Below are 22,789 nucleotides of genomic sequence, written 5' to 3'. Positions count from 1 at the left end.
TCATTTTCGTAACGAAAAGTGAGGGGGCCTCCTTGCACGGTACTTAGGTGGGCCCCCCCGGGTTCAATCAGGAGCTCTTCTGGCACTGCAACAGGACGACTGGATGCTGTCGATCGACACATCCCCTGAAGTCGCATTGGAAGTATGTCCGGTTTACTGTAGGGTTGCAACACTACCAGTTTGCGATCCTCCCGTTCGGCTTTACTTCAGCTCCTCTGGTCTTCACAAATGTGATGGCGGTGTTTACAGCATATCTCAGAAGGTCTGGGATTCCTGTTTTCCCTTATCTGGATGACTGGCTGCTCAAAGCAGTTGCCAGAGATGGTGTTGTATCACTTGCATGCAACAACACAACTGTTGTTCAACTTAGGTTTCTCGATAAATGTGCCCAAATCTCACCTGGTGCCCTCTTAGCACAGCCTGTTAATAGGGGCAGTACTCAAAACTACTGTGTGTCGAGCTTTCCCGTCTCCGCAGAGGATTCTCGACATTCAGGAGATGATTCCTTTATTTCACGATGGAGCGATTGATCCAGTACTGAAGGTCTTACGCCTGCTCGGTCTGTTCGCTTCCTGTATACTGTTGATCAGCCATGCACGCTGGCACATGAGGGCACTCCATTGGTGCCTCTGCAGGAAGTGGTATCAGCACAATGGGGATCTCGGGGAGAAGGTCAGAATCTCCAGAGACACTACAGTGGAGCTGTCTTGGTGGAGTGTGCAGGGCAACATGTCTAAAGAAAAACCCTTTCAACCTTCTCCACCAGTGGCCACAGTGATCACGATGCCGCCACTCTAGGGTGGGATGCTCATCTGGGGGATCTGGAGATGTGGATGTTATTTGATCATCCAGAAGACACTCCACCAAATGTATTTATTCATCTAGGTGTTCCAAGTTTGTGAAATGGTGTGGAGAGAGGTCCATTGATCCTTTGAAAGCCCACGTTCTAGGATTTTCACTTTCTTTGCCCCAGCAGGGTTGTGCTGTGGCTATGGTAAAGAGCCTCTTCATAGATGTCCGTTGAGGCTTCGGTCTTTCAAGACTGTCTTTCTGACTGATATTACCTCAGCTAGGACAGTAAGTGAGCTTCAGGCTCTTAGTTCTAAACCTCAGTTTTTAACCATTCGTGCAGATAAGATGGCTCTCAGGACCAGGGCTGCTTTCCTGCCTATGGTGGTTACTCATTTCCATTTAGGACAGTCCATTACTTTACCTACCTTCTATCCTCCCTCTCACCCTTCTAAGGAGGAGGAGAGACTTCATCGCCTGGACCCTAAAAGGGCTGTCACCTTCTACCTGTTAAGAACCAAGGACCTAGGCTGGATGATCAGCTCTTTGTGGGCTACATTGGATGAATAAAAGGCAGAGCTGTCCACAAACTAACACTCTCCAGGTGGATCATCTTGTGCATTAAGAGCTGGTAAGCCCTGGCCAAGAAGGAGCCTCCTAAAGCTATTCAAGCTCAGAGCTTAGTCTTCTTCTTCTGCTCTGGCTAGAGGTGTTCCTGTTGTAGACATCTGTAAGGCGGCAACTGTGGCCTACCTCCACACCTTTACGAAGCAATATTGCTTGGATTCGGAGGTTAGGAGGGAAGGCCATTTTGCACATTCTGTACCGCAAGATATTTTGCTATAGGCGGATGGACACCTTCCTCAGGGTGAGGGACAGCTTGGGGATTCAATTAAAAAGGATAGGAATCCACAGGCAGATGTATCCATCAGAAGAACAAGTTACTTACCTTCGGTAACATTTTTCTGGTGGATACAGTATCTGCCTGTGGATTCCTCACTGACCCAACTGCCTCCCCGATGTCCTCCTGCATATACCAAAAAAGTTTTAACTGTCTGATATTGTTATTTTCTATATGTCATTTTCATGCATACAGTTTGTTGCTAGGAAATGTTTTGGTTATTGTTTTTTCCTTTCTACTTATGTATATACTATATGTATTTGTATATATATAATGTATACTGGGTATACTATGCTATGTTGTCGGTCCACCCGTTCGCCTCGAAGGCACGGAAAAAATGGGTGGAACTGACGTCAGCACGCCGACGAGGTCTTCTTATGGCTCTGGTGATGTCATACAGTGTTGCGAGCGGAGTCGTGCTAGTATGATGACCTCGACGATGTGGGAGAGCTAAGAAAATAATTTCTGTGGAATGCTAGCGCAGGGGTAATTCAAAAGGTGAGGTATCCACAGGCAGATACTGTATCCACCAGAAAAAGCGTTACAGAAGGTAATTAACTTGTTCATTTGGTTATGCCTAGTGCCCAACGAGACAGGAAAGGCCACAAAACACAATGTTAAGACATAAAAGTGTCACCATCAAAACTAACTCATTTTGGCAATGTGGGTAGCATCAGTATTTGGAACCAAGCTAAGCCGCTACGCAGGGAAATCCACTGCACCCAGACATTCTTTAAAGCTTGATAAGCAGTGGAGCCCAGGATGGTATGACTTGTGTGGACCTCTCAAATGCAAAAAGTGATGGACAGACTGTTGAACAATATCAAACATTCACCCCAGTACAAAGCTCTAGGCCTAAATCCATCGTTTTTTCTGCTCCCTATGCCCTTCCAGTTTAACCCCAGCCATATGCAAATCAGTCTTGACCCTGCTCCCCATGGGAAAAGTCCAGCTAGAACTGCAAGGCCAGGTCCTCCCTGGATCGGAAACAAGCATCCTGGATATTTGATTCATTCAGCATTCCGTTCATCATTTGCTGACGTCGCACTTTTCGCCCTAAGTGGGATGGGAATGCCCAGATGTGGGTCCCTTGCTTGCTGTGCCACTGGATTCAACTTAACCTGGATGATGAGGGATGATGTACACCAAAACTGGTCCCAGGATGCTTGTTTCTGGTCCAGGAAGGACCCGGCTTGGCAGTTCGTGCTGGACTGTTCCCATGAGGAGCAGGGTTAAGACTGATTTGCATATGGCTGGGTCCAAACTGGGGTGGCGTAGTGAGCAAAAGAACAATGGATTTAACCCAGATCTCTTGACTGGGGGAGAGTGTTTGATTCATTCAACATTTCGTCCATCATTTGTTGCCGCAGCACTTGTGTGTATCCTTCTAAATTTTCTTACCCAGAATGCCCTTAAAACATCTAACTTTGACTATGATTATACCTTTCCTTTATATTTCTATGAGAGAAAGCTCTGGAACCTGCAGGGTTTCACAGAATTCCTACCACCTAGTATTTCCACACTTCCCCTGATAGCTATGGTACCCCACATTTGAAGTTGGGCTTAGTGCCCACGAGAACGGATCAAACCAGGGACTATGTGAAGACAATGTTGACTTTGTATGGTCGCACATTTTATCCGTTCCTATCATGGGCCACACAGCCAAAATTTGTTTAGTGAATAGCTTTGAACTTTTTAGTGGTTGTGAAGCCTCTGATTTTGCAACTTGCAAGGTTTTGTAGTTCTGGCCCATATACAGACGCGATTAGGACCAATATATATGTATACTACTATTATAAAGGAAGAACTTTGAACCTTTGAGGCAGGTAAACTCGGGAACCACAGCGCCAATCCACACACCCGATACATCGTTGTAATTGTCAGGGTGTGCAGATGGACATAGGCTATATAAATTAAAAAGTTATTTAAAAAATGTATGAGAAAAAAAAGTAATCCCATGGAAGTAGCGCCGGCCGCGACGTGCGTGCTGACATCAGGAGCGTGGGGAGGAGCGGCGTTCAGGAGCGCAAGGAGCAGCGGCGGACATGAGCGCGGGGAGAAGCGCCGGACAGGCGGGGAGGAGCGGTGAGGAGCTGCGGACAGGTGGGGAGGAGCGTCGAGGAGCGGCGGACCGGTGAACTCAGGAGCGCGGGGAGGTGCGGCGGATGAGGCAAGGCTCCGGGGGACCCACGGACAATGTCGGGGCGGGCGGGGGCCCTGAAGCCAAGGTCGGGAAGGGCTGTGGGCGGGGGATGAGGTAAGGCTCCGGGGGACCCACGGACAATGTCGGGGCGGGCGGGGGCCCTGAAGCTAAGGTTGGGACGGGCGGGGCCGGGGCAGGCGGGGGCCCTGAAGCCTGATTGCTCCCGGACAAGGTCGGGACGGGCTGCTAGTATATATATATATATATATATATATATATATATATATATATATATATATATATATATATATATATAAAACACACCGTCACCTTCCTCACGCTCTGGACCACCTCCAGCCAGGAAAAAAGTTAACGGACACGGACCATCTGTAGTGCTCCAAAGTTTTAATTAGGTGCAGAAAAAAGCCTCATCATATATATGTGTGTGTGTGTATATATATTACCTACTGGCGGTCGCCAGTAGGTAGTTATGGTGAGGACCTAGTTTCCATAGGAAATCCTCAACATTCTATTTGGATTAACTTTGGCCCTGGTGGATGAATCTTTGCGAATTTCTCAAAGAAGATGGCTCGGTCCGCTGCGCTCCTTCCCTGAAAGTTTGGGGGGGAAGGGTGAAGTGGGGGCTGAGATAAAAGGGGGGTCCCAAAACGTGTTTTCTCCATGTTATTTTCCATAGGACGTTTAGACACGGCTACAGGTCGAACGGCTGAATGGATTTATAAGAAATTTGGCAAAACTGTAGAGTCCGGCTCGCAGATTACGCTTTTTTTGGAATGGTGTAAATCTGTTCAGTAGTTGCTGAAAAAATTAAAGTTAAAGTCAATTACATATCTATAAGCGCGCACGGGTGCGCGCACTCAAGCGGCTGCGCGCGAGCGGAATTTGTTTTGCTGCGTGACGTCTGTTAACGTTCGATTCAAAGGAAATCAGGAAGTGTTGACCGCCATTTTGTCACTGCGAGTAAATATATTGTTCATTTCAAAGCGTTGGAACATGGAAAGGGGAGAAGGTAGAGATTGTTTTGCTGCGTAGGTTTTCTCAGGGTGTGCAGTAAGGTCCTTAAAGGCGAAAATATATATATATTTTTTTTTTAAAGTTGCGGGGTGCGCGCACTCGGGCGCGCACACCTATTTACAAGAGTGTGAAAATGGAGATAAATCAGAAGTTTCAGTGCTTTGATATAAGGTGGCTCTGAAAAGAGCCCTTGTGTTAATTGAGTTTTTTCTGCATTTATAAGTAAGTAGTGATGCAGAGACGGATGTTGCAGAGGAAGATTCTGTTTCTGCTTTCCTTCTTACTTAGTTATGGTTTTTTCACTCCCACTCCAGGCTTTTAGTCTGTGGATGGAAATCCATGAACCTAGACTCACCTATGAAAATCATACTATTGATGCTTGACTGAGGCCAAGGAGATCAGAGTGGATGTGTGTGTAAGGTGATGTAACTCTGGGGAGATGATGTTACGTTTAAACGTAGCCCCTGAGTGCTTAGTTTGGTTCTGTTCTCTGTCACTGTTGTTGATTTAGAGCCCCAAATACAAAGGCTTGTTGTTGCTTGTGAATCCCTAAGTGTATATTTGCTCATACTGATCCATAACGCCCCGGCATATCCATGTCGTAGGCCGCAAGAGTGGGCGAAACTCAGCTGGCCGAGCAAGACTTGGGGAGGGGGCAGGAGCCAAGAGGAAACAAGGAGGGGTTTTCATCATTTGGGACAAAAAATATTTCTAAACCAATGAAAAGTTTTATTAACAAGTCACATGACCTGTTATGCTTACGTTACGCGCTCCGCGCCGCGCCCCGGATTGCTTCCGGGAAGCTGCGCTTCGCGCCTCGCGCACCGGAGCACTTCCGGGTGCGCTAACGCGGCGTGTCATATGACGCATTATGCAACAACGCGATACGTCGTTGGGGCTCCACCGGAACTGATTGAATTGGTAGTCTACAGTGTTTCTGGAAGTTTCAGACTGAAGCTGGCGTCAGCATGAGAGCACCCCGTGGCTACGTCGTGGCCATTCTGCGAGCAATCATGGCAGAAGCTCCCCACCGGAACTCTGCGGGAGTCGGGGGCCCCGGTGACTCTTGTAGAATCTTCAAGGCTGATGGGACGCTTTTGGGAATGGGGCCCATGCCGTAGCAGTCAAGCGTCCGAGTTCCAGGGTTGTCCAGAGCCATCCTTGCAGGCCAGGCCCAAGTCTGTGGAGCTGACCGCCATTTCCTGAGCTCCGTGGCAGCCGCCTGTCGCTGTACCGCAAGAGTGGGTGCAATTCAGCCGGATGGCGGGTGAGACGCTGTAATAGCAAGAGCAGGCGTAATTCAGCTGGCCGAGCGAGGCAATGTGCCGCAGGAGCGGGCGCAACTCATCTTGTCGAGTGAAGCGCTGGGGTGCAGCTGAGAAATCTCCACCTGGGGAGGTGGGGGAGGCTCGTTCGCGCCGCCTCTCCCTTCCAGTGCACCCCACGCCGTCTCCTGGCGCAGGTATATGTGATGGTTGGACCAGGGCACCGCAGGACGTGTCTTCAGGTCAAACGGATTGTGGGACAAGGTCCAGAATGGAAGAGTCACCAAAAGGCTAAAAGTTCCGCCGGACCCCGGGAGCCGGCCGCCTATGTCGAGTGAAGTGCTGGGGTGCAGCTGAGAAACCTCCACCTGGGGAGGTGGGGGAGGCTCGTTCGCGCCGCCTCTCCCTTCCAGTGCACCCCACGCCGTCTCCTGGCGCAGGTATATGTGATGGTTGGACCAGGGCACCGCAGGACGTGTCTTCAGGTCAAACGGATTGTGGGACAAGGTCCAGAATGGAAGAGTCAGCAAAAGGCTAAAAGTTCCGCCGGACCCTGGGAGCCGGCCGCCTATGTCCAGTGAAGTGCTGGGGTGCAGCTGAGAAACCGCCACCTGGGGAGGTGGGGGAGGCTCGTTCGCGCCGCCTCTCCCTTCCAGTGCACCCCACGCCGTCTCCTGGCGCAGGTATATGTGATGGTTGGACCAGGGCACCGCAGGACGTGTCTTTAGGTGAAACCCTCAACTATGGCACCCAACATCCAGGACTTATGCCATTTGTTGAAGGTAGTGACATCGAAGCATCTCAGGGACCAAGCATATCCAGAGTCCTTCCTACAGCCTCTGCGTTCCTTCTTACCTAGTTATGGTTTTTTCACTCCCACTCCAGGCTTTTAGTCTGTGGATGGCAAACTATGAACCTACACTCACCTATGAAAATCTTACTATTGATGCTTGACTGAGGACAAGGAGATCAGTGAAGCGCTGGGGTGTAGCTGAGAAACCTCTACCTGGGGAGGTGGGGGAGGCTTGTTCGCGCCGCCTCTCCCTTCCAGTGCACCCCACGCCGTCTCCTGGCGCAGGTATATGTGATGGTTGGACCAGGGCACCGCAGGACGTGTCTTTAGGGGTGTAGCTGAGAAACCTCCACCTGGGGAGGTGGGGGAGGCTCGTTCGCGCCGCCTCTCCCTTCCAGTGCACCCCACGCCGTCTCCTGGCGCAGGTATATGTGATGGTTGGACCAGGGCACCGCAGGACGTGTCTTTAGGTCAAACCCTCAACTATGGCACCCAACATCCATGACTCTGGATATGCTTGGGCCCTGAAATTCTTCGATGTCACTGCCTTCCACAAATGGCATAAGTCGTGGAAGTTGCCGTCTCCTGGCGCAGGTATATGTGATGGTTGGACCAGGGCACTGCAGGACGTGTCTTTAGGGGTGTAGCTGAGAAACCTCCACCTGGGGAGGTGGGGGAGGCTCGTTCGCGCCGCCTCTCCCTTCCAGTGCACCCCACGCCGTCTCCTGGCGCAGGTATATGTGATGGTTGGACCAGGGCACCGCAGGACGTGTCTTTAGGTCAAACCCTCAAGTATGGCACCGAACATCCAGGACTTATGCCATTTGTGGAAGGCAGTGACATCGAAGAATCTCAGGGACCAAGCATATCCAGAGTCCTCCCCGGGGTATTTGCACAACGGTCCTCTACCCCTAGGCCGCCAGCTATGCTACCTTGACAGGAACAGTGTCATGCATTTGGATCGATGTTGCAGCAGGCTGCCATGTAAATAGTTATTTAATGAAACGTTTTACCCTGTTACTTTGTTGGTGTGTTGTATATATTTATAATATTTGCATAGGGTTTGTCGTTATTTTGGGCGGGGTGGGCGGCGGAGCAAATTCACTGAAAAAACCATAGGTTATAGACCATATATAGTTAGGAATTAGCATTTACAAAACCTTGACAATTCACTGAAAAAACCATAGGTTATAGACCATATATAGTTAAATATCTCAAGTCCATCTGTGCACTCGATGGAGATACAGGTCGTCGATCAGAAAATGTGCTGGCCACCTCTAATGGTAATAGCGTGGCCAGGGCTTTTGTCGATGCCTCTGCAAATTGCACAGGGTGCACTTGTTTGACATGCCGCACCATGGTATGTATGGAAAAGGAATATTTTTTTGTTGGATTTCCTCTTGAGAGAAACGAGTCACATATCGTGCAGGTTACTTTTGGTGCATTTACTTTCTTTTGATCTTCAGGATAAGTGAAAAATTGCCAGATGAAAGATTCTTTTTTTCTTCTTAAAGGTAGTCGATCATTTTGTTCAGATTCGGAAGATGAATGAGATACGGTAGCCATTTCACCAAAGTCTTCCGAAAAATGTAGGACGTTGTTCTCTCTTGAGAGTAGAAAAGATAGTGAGAGAAGTGGGTGGAGTGCTGCGTGTAAATTCCAGAATAGAAACTAGTAAGAACCAATTGGAAGTGTTGTTTTCATGTTGCAGCAGGCTGCCATGTCAATAGTTATTTAATAAAACGTTTTACCCTGTTACTTTGCTGGTGTTTTGTATTTATTTATAATATTTGCATAGGGTTTGTCGTTATTTTGGGCGGGGTGGGCGGCGGAGCCGAGCTATGTTGCAGCCATCATGGCGTCGAGCTCGGTTTCTCTTACTAGTTTCATATTTCTCATGAGGGGTTGTTCCTAATGTTTCTATTTTAGCGAGGTCAAAAAGAGATCCTATCAGTGGCCTACTGATTTTGCTCGATTCATTTTGTTTTTTCTAACGATTTTTAAGTTAAAGTTTGCTAGCACGATACAGCGGCTAGTACGCATTTTATATATATGTCTTTTTTATTAGGGGTGTCCTCCGGTGGAGTCGGACGATCTACCTCTAATAAACGGTAAGTGTTCCTCTGAGGGAATGCGTCTTGAAAGTGGCTGACTGTAATGTATGATATTTCACTCAGTGACTTTCAGGCCCATGCTGTTTCAAAACTGTGCATGTGCTTGAAGCAGGCGTAGGTATTGACGCAGGATTGTGAATATAGTGCATTGGTGAGCCTTGCTGGAGCTGCATCACAGTTGCGATGCAACTCTAGCAATGTATTACTTTTTCAGCACAGATGTGTTACGCATGTATGGTGTTTTTGTACCATGGTGCGCCACATTTCAAATGTGGCACACCATGGGTAACGGAGCACTAGCATACTGTGGTGCACATTAACTGGTGCATATCTGGGTATGAAGTAGTTAACATAAATCTGCCCCATAGGTTACAAATCCGCGTTTAGTAGACTGTTTGGCCTTTGTAGTTTTATGTTTTTTCTGTTATTCTATGTAGGTATGTAATATTGCAATATTTTTGTCACGAAAAAGAAGCCATGAGTATTGGGTTTGTGAAAGATTGCAAGATTTTTTAAATTAAAAAGCAACAACCATGGCATTGTTTAATATAGTATTGTAAATACTTATCTTTAACAATGATGAGAGAGTAAAAAAAGGTTAACCTGATGTTTTAAAGTTATTCACAGGCTTCTTTAGAGGAAGTATTCTATATGATTGTAGCGTGGGTGTTTCACTTTTTTATAGGTAATACAATGCATTCTGTATGCTGTAGCAGGAGGAGTACTACATGCTTGAATATTCTTCAGTGCTTATTTTCATTTCGTAAGTGGTATTGAGACCGACACAGAACTTCAATGGATCGGAGGGGCTGTTCCTGTGCATCTGGAGGACTGCCAAGCCGTTGCAGCAGTGGGAGTGAGGCCTCTCACGACAGAGAACTTCAATGGATCGGAGGGGCTGTTCCTGTGCATCTGGAGGACTGCCAAGCCGTTGCAGCAGTGGGAGTGAGGCCTCTCACAGGGGCGTAGCGCAGCTCCTTTTGATGCTCACAATTGCAGATAACAGGGTAGAGATGTCTGTGGAATTTATAGATGGTTAGTCACACTAGAGTGTGGGCGGCGCCCCTAGCACTTCATTACGGCACACAGGGGAGCCGCGTTGCACAGTTTGAGAATCAGAGACTTAGGAGATAAACTTTCATAATAGGAAGGCTTCTAAGTGATAAAAATTGCCGGTGCTCGGCGTTAAAAATATCACTGCTATCGGTGGACTTTTCCACGGTGTTAGTGCTTCAACAGAAATGGGAACACATATCTGATAGAAAATCCTGTAACAATCTCAGTATTTCACATTATCGCGTGAAAAGAAAGTCTTTCGAAAGATGTTGAACGTTGTTCTCTTTTGAGAGTAGAAAAGATAGTGAGATAAGTGGGTGGAGTGCTCCGTGTAAATTGCAGAATAGAAACTACTAAGAACCAATTGGAAGTGTTGTTTTCAAGTCACATGACTTCACATGCGCGTTTCAGGACGTGTACGCGGTGATAGTATCTGGTCACGTACGCCATTTGGAAGTAGCGGTCTAATTCAGCGAAGTTTCAAAACGTGAAAAGGAGTAAATCCAAACACATCCGGATTTAATATATCTTCTGAGCTCGATTCAAGCATACAATTGTTAAAGTATAAAACCTTTTATATTTTTTTTTTTAAATACCAAGGTGTGTACATTCGGTCACGCACGAAAGTTTAAAAAGACATTCGGCTCCATTTAATGAAAATTTTCATAATATTAAAAAAGAAGCCTAGGTTTAGTCTCTTTGACGTAGTATAAGTTCTTTGATGGGTCTATGAAGAAATTCAATAAGTTCAGATTGCAAAGTTTTCACGAAATATATAGGCGGGTGCGCGCAGTCGGTCGCGCACGAAAGCCTGGAAATGCGCTATCCATTTTATTGAGAACTGCTGCCGAGAGTGCGCACACCGGGTCGTGCACGAAAGTTTAGAAAGGCTATTTTTATTTACAGGCAAATTTTAAGCGTTGAAAAAAAGGCAAGGTACAGACTTTCTAATTCTGTATCGCTTTACAAGGAGTCTCTATGCAACTTGAACAGTGAAGAAAACGGCTTGTTTCCGAAAAAAATATTGCCAGAACTTTATTGACAAAAGTATAGGTTGTATACACGAGATATTTCTGAATTAGCATTTTAAAAACCAATGAAATTCACTGAAAAAACCATAGGTTTTACACACGTTATAGTTAGGAAGTAGCATTTACAAAACCTATGAAATTCACTGAAAAAACCATAGGTTTGACACCAGTTATAGTTAGCTGGAAATTTTACTGATATAAAACCAATGAAATTCCACGTTATAGTTAGTTGGACTCACTATAACTTGCGCGTGTAATGCACTGCTGATGACGTCACATATTACATCACTCATGACATCACTGATGACACCATCCTTGTGACACAGTGACAGACCTCCTTTCACTGTAATCTAACCCTTGAAACACATATTCAAAAATAGAAACAAAAATTTTCAAAAAAATGGAGATACCCATACCAGTTACAACAACCAATTCAATAATTCCACCATCTATATACACATGCACTAATTCACCAACAGTTCTATGTAGTCACTCATACATATATTCACTAATCATATGTAGTGATACACCTACACATCCTGTTACACACCGACAGTCATCCAAAAGTTATTCACACACATACTCACACATGCAAATAAACTATTGAACATCCATTTATTTGCATAAACAGCTATACACACACTACCACTTTACTTCTAAGGAAACTTACACATACTTACTGTCTTAAAAAATCACTTATAGAAACACATACTAATTTAAACAGGAACTCTTACAATCCCTCACTCTCACATATAGTCACTTATATACATCAATATTCACATATACTACATTAAAACATATGTAGTTACTGATAAAGACACTAATAAGACAGTCATTCACTCACTAACACAGACATATACACACTAATCCACCCATACAGTCCTTCACATATGCTGTCTTCAAAACACATACAGAGACTCAGTCATTCTTGCATCTATGTACTAAGTAATACCTCCACCAAACCATGCAAACACTCATACTGATACTAAGAAAAACATCTAATAACCTATATACATACACATGTACCTACTCATCAACCCATGCAGCCACTTATACACAAAGTGAAACACTAATACATATATTTAAATATTTAAGCATTACTCAGTAATATATGTATTCACTAAGATATTCAATAATATATACATATATAACACATATTTATTTTTCAGAAAGACACACATTCACTGGATGGTGTCATCAGTGATGTCATGAGTGATGTAATATGTGACATCATCAGCAGTGCATTACACGCGCAAGTTATAGTGAGTCCAACTAACTATAACGTGGAATTTCATTGGTTTTATATCAGTAAAATTTCCAGCTAACTATAACTGGTGTCAAACCTATGGTTTTTTCAGTGCATTTTATAGGTTTTGTAAATGCTACTTCCTAACTATAACGTGTGTAAAACCTATGGTTTTTTCAGTGAATATATATATACACGTATACATATATATATATATATATATATATATATATATATATATATATATATGGCTTATAACTCTATGGAGTCTGCAAGATCCACAGATAACTATCTTATCTTCAGAAGACTATTCAAGAGTAGAATCTTTCCTACATGACCACCATATTAAAACACAAATGTTCAGCATATACTTGTGTATGTAAACATGTATAATTTGATTCTCTGTATGTATTTAGATATGTGCATATCTTTGAACAAATAAATATACTACTTATGGCTTAAAAATATATAGCTATTCATAGAGATCTGCTTAAAAAATGTATATATTACCTACTGATTATATATGTATATATACATATATACATAGAGAGAGAGAGAGAGGACAGAGAGAGAGAGAGAGTTCTGTGCTTAAAATGTATATAGGTCACTGAATAACTGAATAGTTTACACATAATTAATTTGATTATATGCTTATCGGTCCCTGTTTTATTTTATCTATCACAATGTGAACCTTTGATCATAACAATTGAATTCATATGTGCTTCACTGATGAAATATTAAAGAAAAATATAAAAAAATAAAGGAAATATAAATAAACTAATAAAAAAGTTTTTTTAAACATAAAATTACCCCCAAAAAGTTATAACAATAAATGAATTAGCTTTATGTACAGCAACACAAGGAATATATCCATGCGTGTACATATTGAAATTTATATATTACAATTTTTTAACTCTCTATTATTTTCCGTATATATGTATACCTTTTTATGTGGTTATGTATCTATATATGTATTACTTTACTCCAACTTTAAAGAAAAATCGTCAACTCTCTCCAATTCACTATGTCTAATCCTGATTCCTCTTTCAATATATCCTCTACCTCCACCATCTGACTTATCCCACACCTCATTTTACTTGTATGATCTCCCAAATAACCCTTTCTAAACTCTTCCCCCTCTATCCCTCCTTTGATTTATCCCAAACCTCATTTTACTAGTATGATATCCCAAATAACACTTTTTCGACTCTTCCCTCCTCTATCCCTCCTTTATCGTACTCAGTCCAACTAACTGACTCACATGTCCACCGTTCCAAATAACAACTTTTATTCCCTATACTAATCCACAACAAATCCACTTTAGGGTCCGTAGTAGCCATGGCACAAGTCCTAAAAAAAGAAGTGGAGGGACGCTGACATCACAACAGGAAGTGACGTCATGAAAGGTGGCTTGCACCATAAGACTCATTGCCTCCCTTCGCTCACCCCTTAGATGCGATTGCTTCTAAGGGGTGCCAGAGAAGCCAGCTCGTGAGCAGCGTTCTGAATGGGCACCGATCTCGCCCCAGTGGGATACTTGTAAAGCGCACTGTTACTCTACCCGAGTGTCCTGGCGCTGTAGACCGCTGGGGAACCCGTCCTGGTTTTCCCTGTGAGATGGTCCCTTTCTGGGTATCTCCAGGGTGAAACCAGGCATCCCCGGCGTCTGTGGGGGGCCGTTGTAGAGATGAGGCAAGCTTAATGCCCAGAGTTACCGAGTGTGTTCCCTGGTTAGAGTAGGCACTGAGGCGAGAATTATCGAGTCCGTTGACCTTGGCCCAAGACCCTGCCGCGTCGGGAATTGAACCCTGGTCCTGGGCCGTTCTCTGCTTACAGGTCTGCTGCCTCTAACCAGTGAGCCACACCTCTCCCCAGAGAGGCCAAAGAGTGAATGTGTGGCTCCATTTGCTCCACTTATCGAGCTCCCAGTAAAATAAGTGGGGGGACGCCGTCCACCCGCGTGGGACCCCAACTCGAGCCCTGGGAGTAGCATGCTACTTGCTACTTGCTGAAAAGTGCTTCAACGCCTCGTCTGCAGTAGTAAGCACTATATAAATACAATTAGAGTTACAATCATATAGCACAACTCAGGGAATGCTACAGCCTTCATACCAAGACACCTAATTTTAGCACCAAATAGAATTATGTCTGCATTCTTTCAGCTTACATTTCCTTACCTGTATAACTTGGTGCACAACTCCCAGATAAGCTGCAATAACAATGGCCACAAGCAGGTCAAAGACAGCAGGTTTTACTCTGCAAATACAAAATTGTCAAGATATGTCATATTGATTTTTTTCTGAAATACACCGTCCGTTGATGGCATGATGGCTCTCACGAGAAATACAATGAAAATATAGATGAAAATATGTTTTTCAGTATTCTAATTTGGAGATGGTCTTGTAGTCTCATAGTGATGGGAATTATATTCCATTTTTGCACTTATATCAGCAGGGGCTTCCTCTGAAATGGAAACATTTTCAACCAAGAAACATTCATTTTGACAATTAGATATTGAGCACATGGGTTTAGATGGCTTAATAATCAGTCATATTTTTGTCAGATGGGACTTTTTGAATTTAAGCAGAAGGCAAGCTGTCACATTCCATACACTATGCAGTGTCATGCCATCTTTCCCACAGAGTTCAATAGGTTCACTGTGAAGGCTCAAATGCATTCGCATCCAACAATAAACAAAGAAGAAGGGCTTTTTGAGAGTCAGCCGGAAATTCGAAAACCAGCATCTTCGATAGAGGTGACAACATATTCTTCCAAATAATCTTTTGAATTAATTCACCTTTGTACTTAGAGAGTCTAGAGAGGGAGTCTGCTCTTATGTTTAATGATCCAGGTATAACAGGTACAGAAATGTTCCACTCTTATCAGACAAAAGTTTAAACAGGCATATAGAGGCTTTCACAGTATCATTACTATCAATTGAAGACAATAATACTTGTGATCTGCTTGATGTAAAATGTATTGCCCCAAAGAGAAGTTTTTCATTGTTCTACACTCAGGAAATCCGCAAAAACCGCTCTCAGTCACTGACTTTGACGAGAAAGCCGCAGTTACTTCCTTACCAGCTGTAAGCTGACTTTGAACGACCTCAACATCATCTGAACATCTATCTGCAGTAAATATACTCTTGATAGAGAGTGAAAACAGACTAAGCAGAGCAGCATTAATGGTCGCCTTCTAACAAATGCATCACTCGAAAAACTCGAAATGGGCCCATGAAAAAGGTTTTTAATAATAACCACATAGGAGAAGAAATGACAGAAAATTGTTAACAAACCTTGAATTAAACTCACATAAACCTAGTAAATAGTTTTGTTGGTCCATGTTACTTGGTAACACACTTTGCTGATGGGCTGAATTAGGTATTGCTCATCAGATATTATGTGCAAAAACTAGCAATTCCAAAGAAAGAGACTATGATTAGAGTTCTGCAACTGTCTACACTATTGGCAGTGTTGATCCTTTTAAACCGGTCAGGGTAGGGTTGAAGTGTCTCAAAGGCTGTCTTGCATTTTTTATTTGAACAATAAATAATGACCTGATGTCTAATATTTAAGACAACAATGTGACCAAAATTGCAATTAGCTGCATAAATCCTAAGTGCAGCCATACACGATTCAGAGGGTTGATTAACATGCTGAGGATAGGTATAAATGTTAGGTCTGTCCAGTACCTCTGTAAGGCAGTCATACTCTCTAGCATCTACTCTCTGTGAAGGCAATGAAGAACGCTCAAATATTTCTTGTCTCTCTATTCTCAAAAGTTTTAATAAAAGGGTCAAAGCTTTCACTATCTAATGCAACCATAAACATTTTTTCAGTTTTAACCGTTTATCCCAATGCACACTGGGTTGCTGAGGTTGATCCAAAACTGTCGGCGGGTGGCGGATTTCCACACTGAATTCTGAGCAGGAAACAACTATGTGCAAAGTAATAAGTTAACAGCCAATGGTTTTGAATTTGGTAAAAGGTGAACTTGTAGATATAAGTAAAAACTATAAAGGCTAAATATGTCTAAATGATAATGCCAGCATCCTTTACATGTGGAGGATGCTGGCATTATAGTTTTACATTATGGACAGCCTGGGCAGCTGCTTTGTCAAATCTGACTTGATCATTAACCATAATAAACACAACTGAGGCAGGGTCTTCCAAAATGAGTGCAAGGTGCTTACACTCTTGCCGAGCAGTACTTGGAGCGCAGAGGCTGCAGGTAGGACGTCCCACACAAGCGTCATTACCAAGTGCTTTTCAGCTGTACAGTGCGGATCATGATAGCTTTGGCGTTGGTGATTGATACGTCAACACATAAAACGATTTTCAATCTCAATGGTGCAGAAGAGCAACTTACTCTAAAGGATCAGCAGCTGGGCTAAGTTTTTGACACTAACAACATTGCGAAGCTGCAACGACACAATGGAGATTGTATACTAGAAGCTAGAGGTTTGAAGAGCAGAACTGGGTAGGCCAAGGCTCCAAAGAAGGTTGGATTTGTTATCATTTGTTTGTAGTAACTCAGAGGGCTAAATAGGATAATTGACTATGTAATCAGTGGCGGCTCCACCGCTAAGGCGGAGGAGTATCGCCCCACTGCTTATTTACAGTGAAAGATAGAGATAAAAAAATGATGACAATTATCATCTTTTTTTTTTCATACTTCCGCCCAGAGCTTTAGGGCAGTCGCGGATAGGTAGCACTCTGTGACGCCCACTGACTGCTTGGATAGTCCTCTCGGCCCGCCCAAAACAGTCTTACGCACTTTGCACGTTCTCCGTGCAGGCTGCATTACAGCCTCTGTGGAGAACATACCTAGTCCTCCAATCAGCATCTGAGAGCTGGAAAGCGGCGCTCAGCCCAATCACAGTGTTGTGATTGGCTGACTTGGAGGCTGGATGTGCTTCCAGTTGCGACGGAGAGAGGATTACCGAGGAGAGACGGGCGAGGAAGCAGTGAAAAGGTATGATTTTGAATTTGTATTTGTCCATAACTGCTTCCCCGCGTCCTCTCCCCTCCCGCATCCTCCTCCTTCCCTCATGCGTCCTTCCCTCCTCCCGCCCTCAACCCCCTATCTCTGATCCATACCGACCGCACCTGTATAATGTAAGCCTACGCACCACACACATCCACAAGCAAGGAACATAAAATCAACTTGAAAGGATATGGACAGCTACTGACCAACAACCAGAAGAAAGAGAATATGGAATATGAAGCCGGAATAGAGTAAAATAAAATGCAAAAGAAGCGTAATAAGAGACTGCAGCATAGTAGTAGCAGAGAGAGTGTCACTTCCAGGCTAGCAGTTTCAGCTGTAGGGACAGGCAGAATTGTAGGGTGCTGAAATGATAACCATTTCACAATTTGAAAAAAGGGTGCTAATGATTACACAAGAACAGACCTTCAAGCTTGTATACAGCCAATCAAGTCGCTTCTAATCATGACATGGAGCAGTGGCTTAATGTACTCCAAGACTGGACCAGTAACTCAATCAATCAATCAATCAATCAGAGTACTTGTAAAACGCACTACTTACCTGTGAGGGTCTCAAGGCGCTAGGCGAGAGCTGCTACTGTTCGAAGAGCCAGGTCTTGAGGAGTCTTCTGAAGGCGAGTACGTCTTGGGTCTGCCGTATGTGGGTGGGGAGGGTGTTCCAGGTCTTGGCGGCGAGGTAGGAGAAGGATCTACCGCCGGAGGTCGTTCGTTGGATGCGGGGGACAGCGGCGAGGGCGAGGCTGGCAGAGCGGAGCTGGCGGGTGGGGGTGTGGAAGCTGAGTCTGCTGTTCAGGTAGGCTGGTCCGGCGTTGTGGAGTGCTTTGTGTGCGTGGGTGAGAAGCTTGAAGGTAATCCTCTTGTCCACGGGGAGCCAGTGTAGGTCTCTCAGGTGGGGGTGATGTAACTCAGACTCAAAGCAATGGTGTCACGTAGAGATAACGTAGGAGAAGCTAGTAATAGTATTTTAAAAGGATCGATTCTCAAATGTTCATCAGGATATATAATGTTTCAGTGTAATCACATGGTAAACTCAGAGAATTAAAAAACATTCCCCGGTGTGAATCTTGGTGAATGGAGGGTGTTTTTACCTGTGTGATGTCATTGTCTGCTTCAGCTGGTCATAGAAAACAAACTCTGGCTCCCTGGAAAACATAAAGTTTAGACACAATTAAGATAAGTAGCAAAGCTGAAGTTCTCTCTAGTAATACACCTATGCTGGGCATCATGCGAGACCTACAACTCCAATGGAAACAGACATCACAATTTCAAGTGATCAAAACTTGTGGATGCAGAAATGACTCTGAGTGAATGTCTTTGAAACATACTGAACACACATTACTTCACAGAAAGATCTTCTAAAATACCAAATTAATCAAATTTTAAGCTACAACAAACAAAATTTAGCTCATAAATATGTATTTGCAATTTGGCAATACAGTTTTAAAAGAAGGATTATAAACCTTCATTGAAAACATTCTGTAAATAATTGATATCAAGTTGTAAATATCTTAGAATGTAAATAGGCATTACAAATTTATAAATAAAAGAAAAGCAGTTAAATACATAAAGAAGGCCTCTGTGTATGTATAGTTAGGTCAGGTTTCCACAAGAATAACATTTTTTTTGTTTTACTAATAACTTTGGCGCCTTTTGACGAATCTTCACAAAATTCATCCCAAGAAAGTTTCAGGGTGATCTGTTGAGCTGGAGCGAGAATAAGGGGGGTCCCAAATGCCTTTTCCCCAATGACATTTCCGTAGGGAAATTTAGACAGCGCTTCTGCCAAATGGCTGACCAAAATTATACCAAATTTAGCAGAAAGCTAGAACTTAACCCAGAAAGTGAGCTTTTTGCGATTTGTAAAATAATTTAGAACTTTTAGAGAAATTAAGGCTCAAAATATATATATATATATATATATATATATATTGACAGTGGGCTTTTATTCTCATCGGCCCCATGCATCCGTGTTCTGATTGCCTGCCGAGCAACAGAATTAGGTGAACATGTCAGTTAAAGAATACCATTTTAAACAAAACAAACTGAAGTTCACTGAGATAACAATAACCTGCACCCCCCTTGCACTGCTTATGACCTCACATATTACATTACCTATGACATGTCATGTTCAGTGACATCATTGATGACATCAGTGATAACATCTCAAATGACATCATTGATGATAACATAGATGACATCGCTCTCTGAAAATTTGCAGCGTGGCCTCCTTAAAGGCCCAACTCTGCTGCGGGGTCAACAACAGCCTGGGAAACTTGGAACGCATCAGGACTAGAGGAATCAGTTCCATGGCAGGAGACTTCAAAGGTTATGACTGACATCGTGACACCCTCGTCCCTTCTCCTTGGAGTCAGATTTGCTGGATGGAGTCAACTCGAGCTTCACTTTCTCATGCTTGCACTTAGATTTAGACTTCGGAAGACTTCAAATGCAAAGTTGAGTGGTTACAGGAAAGGCCTTGGAACCAGAACCGAGCTCTCGCCTACGACTTGGATCAGGAGCAGGACATACACATAGGCTTGACTTCTTCAGGAGCATGAGGGCCACTTATTGCATGATTAGAATCATGGCCCAAATCCAGAGACCAAAGACACACCTCGTGCAGGCCTGTTACCGATATCTGCTTTCTGCAGTCATAGAATGCCTTGAAACCTGTTGTTTTAGGTTGGGACATAGTTCGCTAGCACATTGGTGAAGTCATTTTAGAAGACATAAAAACAATCATCAATTTTGGGAGCGGAGCAAAAAGAAAAGAACTTATGTCAGCTATAGGGTGGCACTTATTTATGGCTCTGCCATGTCACTGGGGTGGTGTAGATTCAGTGTGGGTCCACATGGTGCCACTTAGTGGCATACTGGAGTATTTCTATATAGAAATGTTTCCAGATCCTGGCGCCTGGGGAGTATTCTATGGTGATAAATCTGTAGATAAAGGTAGCCATGAGAATTGTTAGTTAGAAAGAGCCCTTTGCCCACCTGCGTCAATGTTTAAAATTAGCTAACCATAAGATCACATTGTGGACTAAGCTTAAGAATTTAATATATTTAATTTCTGTGAAATATGTAAATGTTTGCCATGTTTAATGGTCACTCATATTTTCCTGATTTCACTATCACATCAAATATTGGCCCGACACTTGACATGGGAGCAGATACTCTATCATGAAAGACAATGGAGGAAGAAGAATCTGTTATTTCTTCAAATATATTACTTCGTATTCCAAGTATAATATTTTGTACACACTTCCAAGATGGCCACCAAGTTGTGTCATGCAACATGGCAGGAATTTCAGAAGTATTAAAAATAAAGTTCCAAACTTGCGGATTTTATTTTCAATACTTTCAAGGTGGCCACCACCGTACGTCTACATGATATGTATCGGCCAGCGTAAAAGAATAGAAACTACACTTTAGGGATAGCCGGCAGCTTTGCCAATGTCAATGCAATATTAAAAGCACCTGCAAAGCTAACAGCCATCACCTGAAGGCACCAGCAAAGCAATACTGATTGGCCTTACCAGTACTTGCTATTATTAAAGACTGGCTAGATTCCTACAGATGGCTATGCGCCTGTATCATGTCATGTGACTCGGTATTTCTTTTAGCTATGTAACTATTAGAAGCAGATCCAACAGTTCTTTTGAACATACATAATGAAACAGTGACCTGTACATAGTCTAACTACATTTCAGCATTAAGAGCACTTTTATGTTACCTTTCATCAGCCTTAAAGACATGTCGTTTAACATTGCTCAGGTATCTTTTCAAGAAATACTCCATGGTGGTGAGCAGTGGGTGATCCCTGTCGATCAGTTGCGCTGCGCGGGGTTGTAGCACGAGCCAATCTAGAATTGCACTCAGTCGGGACTCATCTACTCCCTAGAAACAAACACAGTTTACATAACATTCATTGTAGGAGGGGGATCAAGATGCCACTTGCACCACTGCACCGAAATCACAGGAGAAACTGAAGCAACATCACAAGGCTCAACACCCAGTGCGACACAGGTTGTGACATCATGCAATCTGACAAAAAACTATGTTAAAAGCACAGTTGTGGCTGCGGCACATTACAAAACAAGTGGTTTATGGCAGGCACTAATACACCAGCTAAACTTGCTGCAAACTCTTAATGCATTCTTGATTTTAAAAGATCTGTGGATAGACTAGGAGACAGGCAAAGCCAAGGAGTCAACAAGCAGCACAGTGGGTACAGCAGTAGCTATCACTAGTTACCCTTAAATGATGCTACAGCAAGAGAGAAGGTAATTAAAATCACTCTAAGGCGAAAGGCATTTTTAAGTGTTAATTGGATTGGTCCTTAGGTTTTTCATATTCCTCTGCACTTATGTTTTTATAGCTAATATGCATATCTGGTTGTTACGCCGGGTCTCAGAGCAGGTTTGAGAGGTGAATATTTATAATTTAGTTCAAAGCTGCAGAGAAACATTTAAAAAATCAAGAATATTTGTGAATATTGAGTAAATGTGTGACCCACCGTGTAGGGTGGGCCCTGAACTGCATGATTGACATCATAGGTCTAATGGCGGGTAAAACAATTTAGTGAGCAACTGCACAACAGCTTATGCCAACAGGGCACTTATAGAGCATGGCCCTGGGCGCACTGAAATTAAGATTTGAGACATCCCCTCAAGATGGCGATATTTCCCTCTTAAGCAATGTAGATCTCCTCCCGCACCATTACCCCATGCTTCCACTTGACTGAGGAAGGCCATTAAGCACCAAATACACCGGGGACAGGTGCACCCCCAGAAATGATGGAGAATTAGTAACATTTTATATGGATGTCTCTTATGGCTTCCTCATACCTCCTCCTTTCCAGTCTTCTACCAAACAAATATGGTATGCAGCCAACACAGCATTAAATCACACAGCTTGGCCCATCGCCCCACTTCCTCCACCAGCATCCCTTCCACACACAACAATGTCTTGACCTTGTACCAATCACCTTAACAGGTGGATATGCGCCTTGCTCTAGATATGCATTTATTTTGGAATGTGCTAAAGTAATAATTTCATTTGACTTTGTGCAGATGTCTTAATACTTTGTGATCCTAAAGGGATAACAGACATCTACCCAGACCTTAACCCTCCCCTACAAAGACCTGAAGAACCCTTCAAGTGCTTTAGTAATGCATTCCTTCCCTGCTCCAACCCACCAAACCTGAAGGTGCTTCCAGGCTAACTATGTGACATCTCAGGACCATCGCCTTGTCCACTGCAACACTCATAGTCTGCTGCTATGCAATGGAGCAGTATCATGGCATGGCATTAGAAGAGGTCTTACCCGCTCTCCCTGAAATACCCGAAGGTCCTCTGGAATGTTCTGAAAAAAAAGCAAAGGAATCATCATTGGTCATGTCAAAAAATG

General features: G+C 43.6%; 1 protein-coding gene across 1 annotated transcript in view; it reads right to left on the bottom strand.

Annotated features, from left to right (window-relative positions):
* Nucleotides 1-22,789, bottom strand: part of LOC144817844 (BOS complex subunit NCLN-like) — a 273,806-nt gene that overhangs the window by 19,843 nt on the left and 231,174 nt on the right. The window contains exons 11-14 of the mRNA XM_078674705.1: nucleotides 22,706-22,744; nucleotides 21,113-21,276; nucleotides 18,468-18,521; nucleotides 14,551-14,629 (exon numbers count right to left, since the gene is read on the bottom strand). Of these exons, the coding sequence (XP_078530831.1) occupies nucleotides 14,551-14,629; nucleotides 18,468-18,521; nucleotides 21,113-21,276; nucleotides 22,706-22,744 (336 nt within the window). The remainder of the gene's footprint in view (nucleotides 1-14,550; nucleotides 14,630-18,467; nucleotides 18,522-21,112; nucleotides 21,277-22,705; nucleotides 22,745-22,789) is intronic.

This window comes from Lissotriton helveticus, chromosome 2_1 (assembly GCF_964261635.1).
Source record: "Lissotriton helveticus chromosome 2_1, aLisHel1.1, whole genome shotgun sequence".
NCBI lineage: Eukaryota > Metazoa > Chordata > Amphibia > Caudata > Salamandridae > Lissotriton > Lissotriton helveticus.
This window is presented reverse-complemented; position numbering and strand designations above follow the sequence as displayed.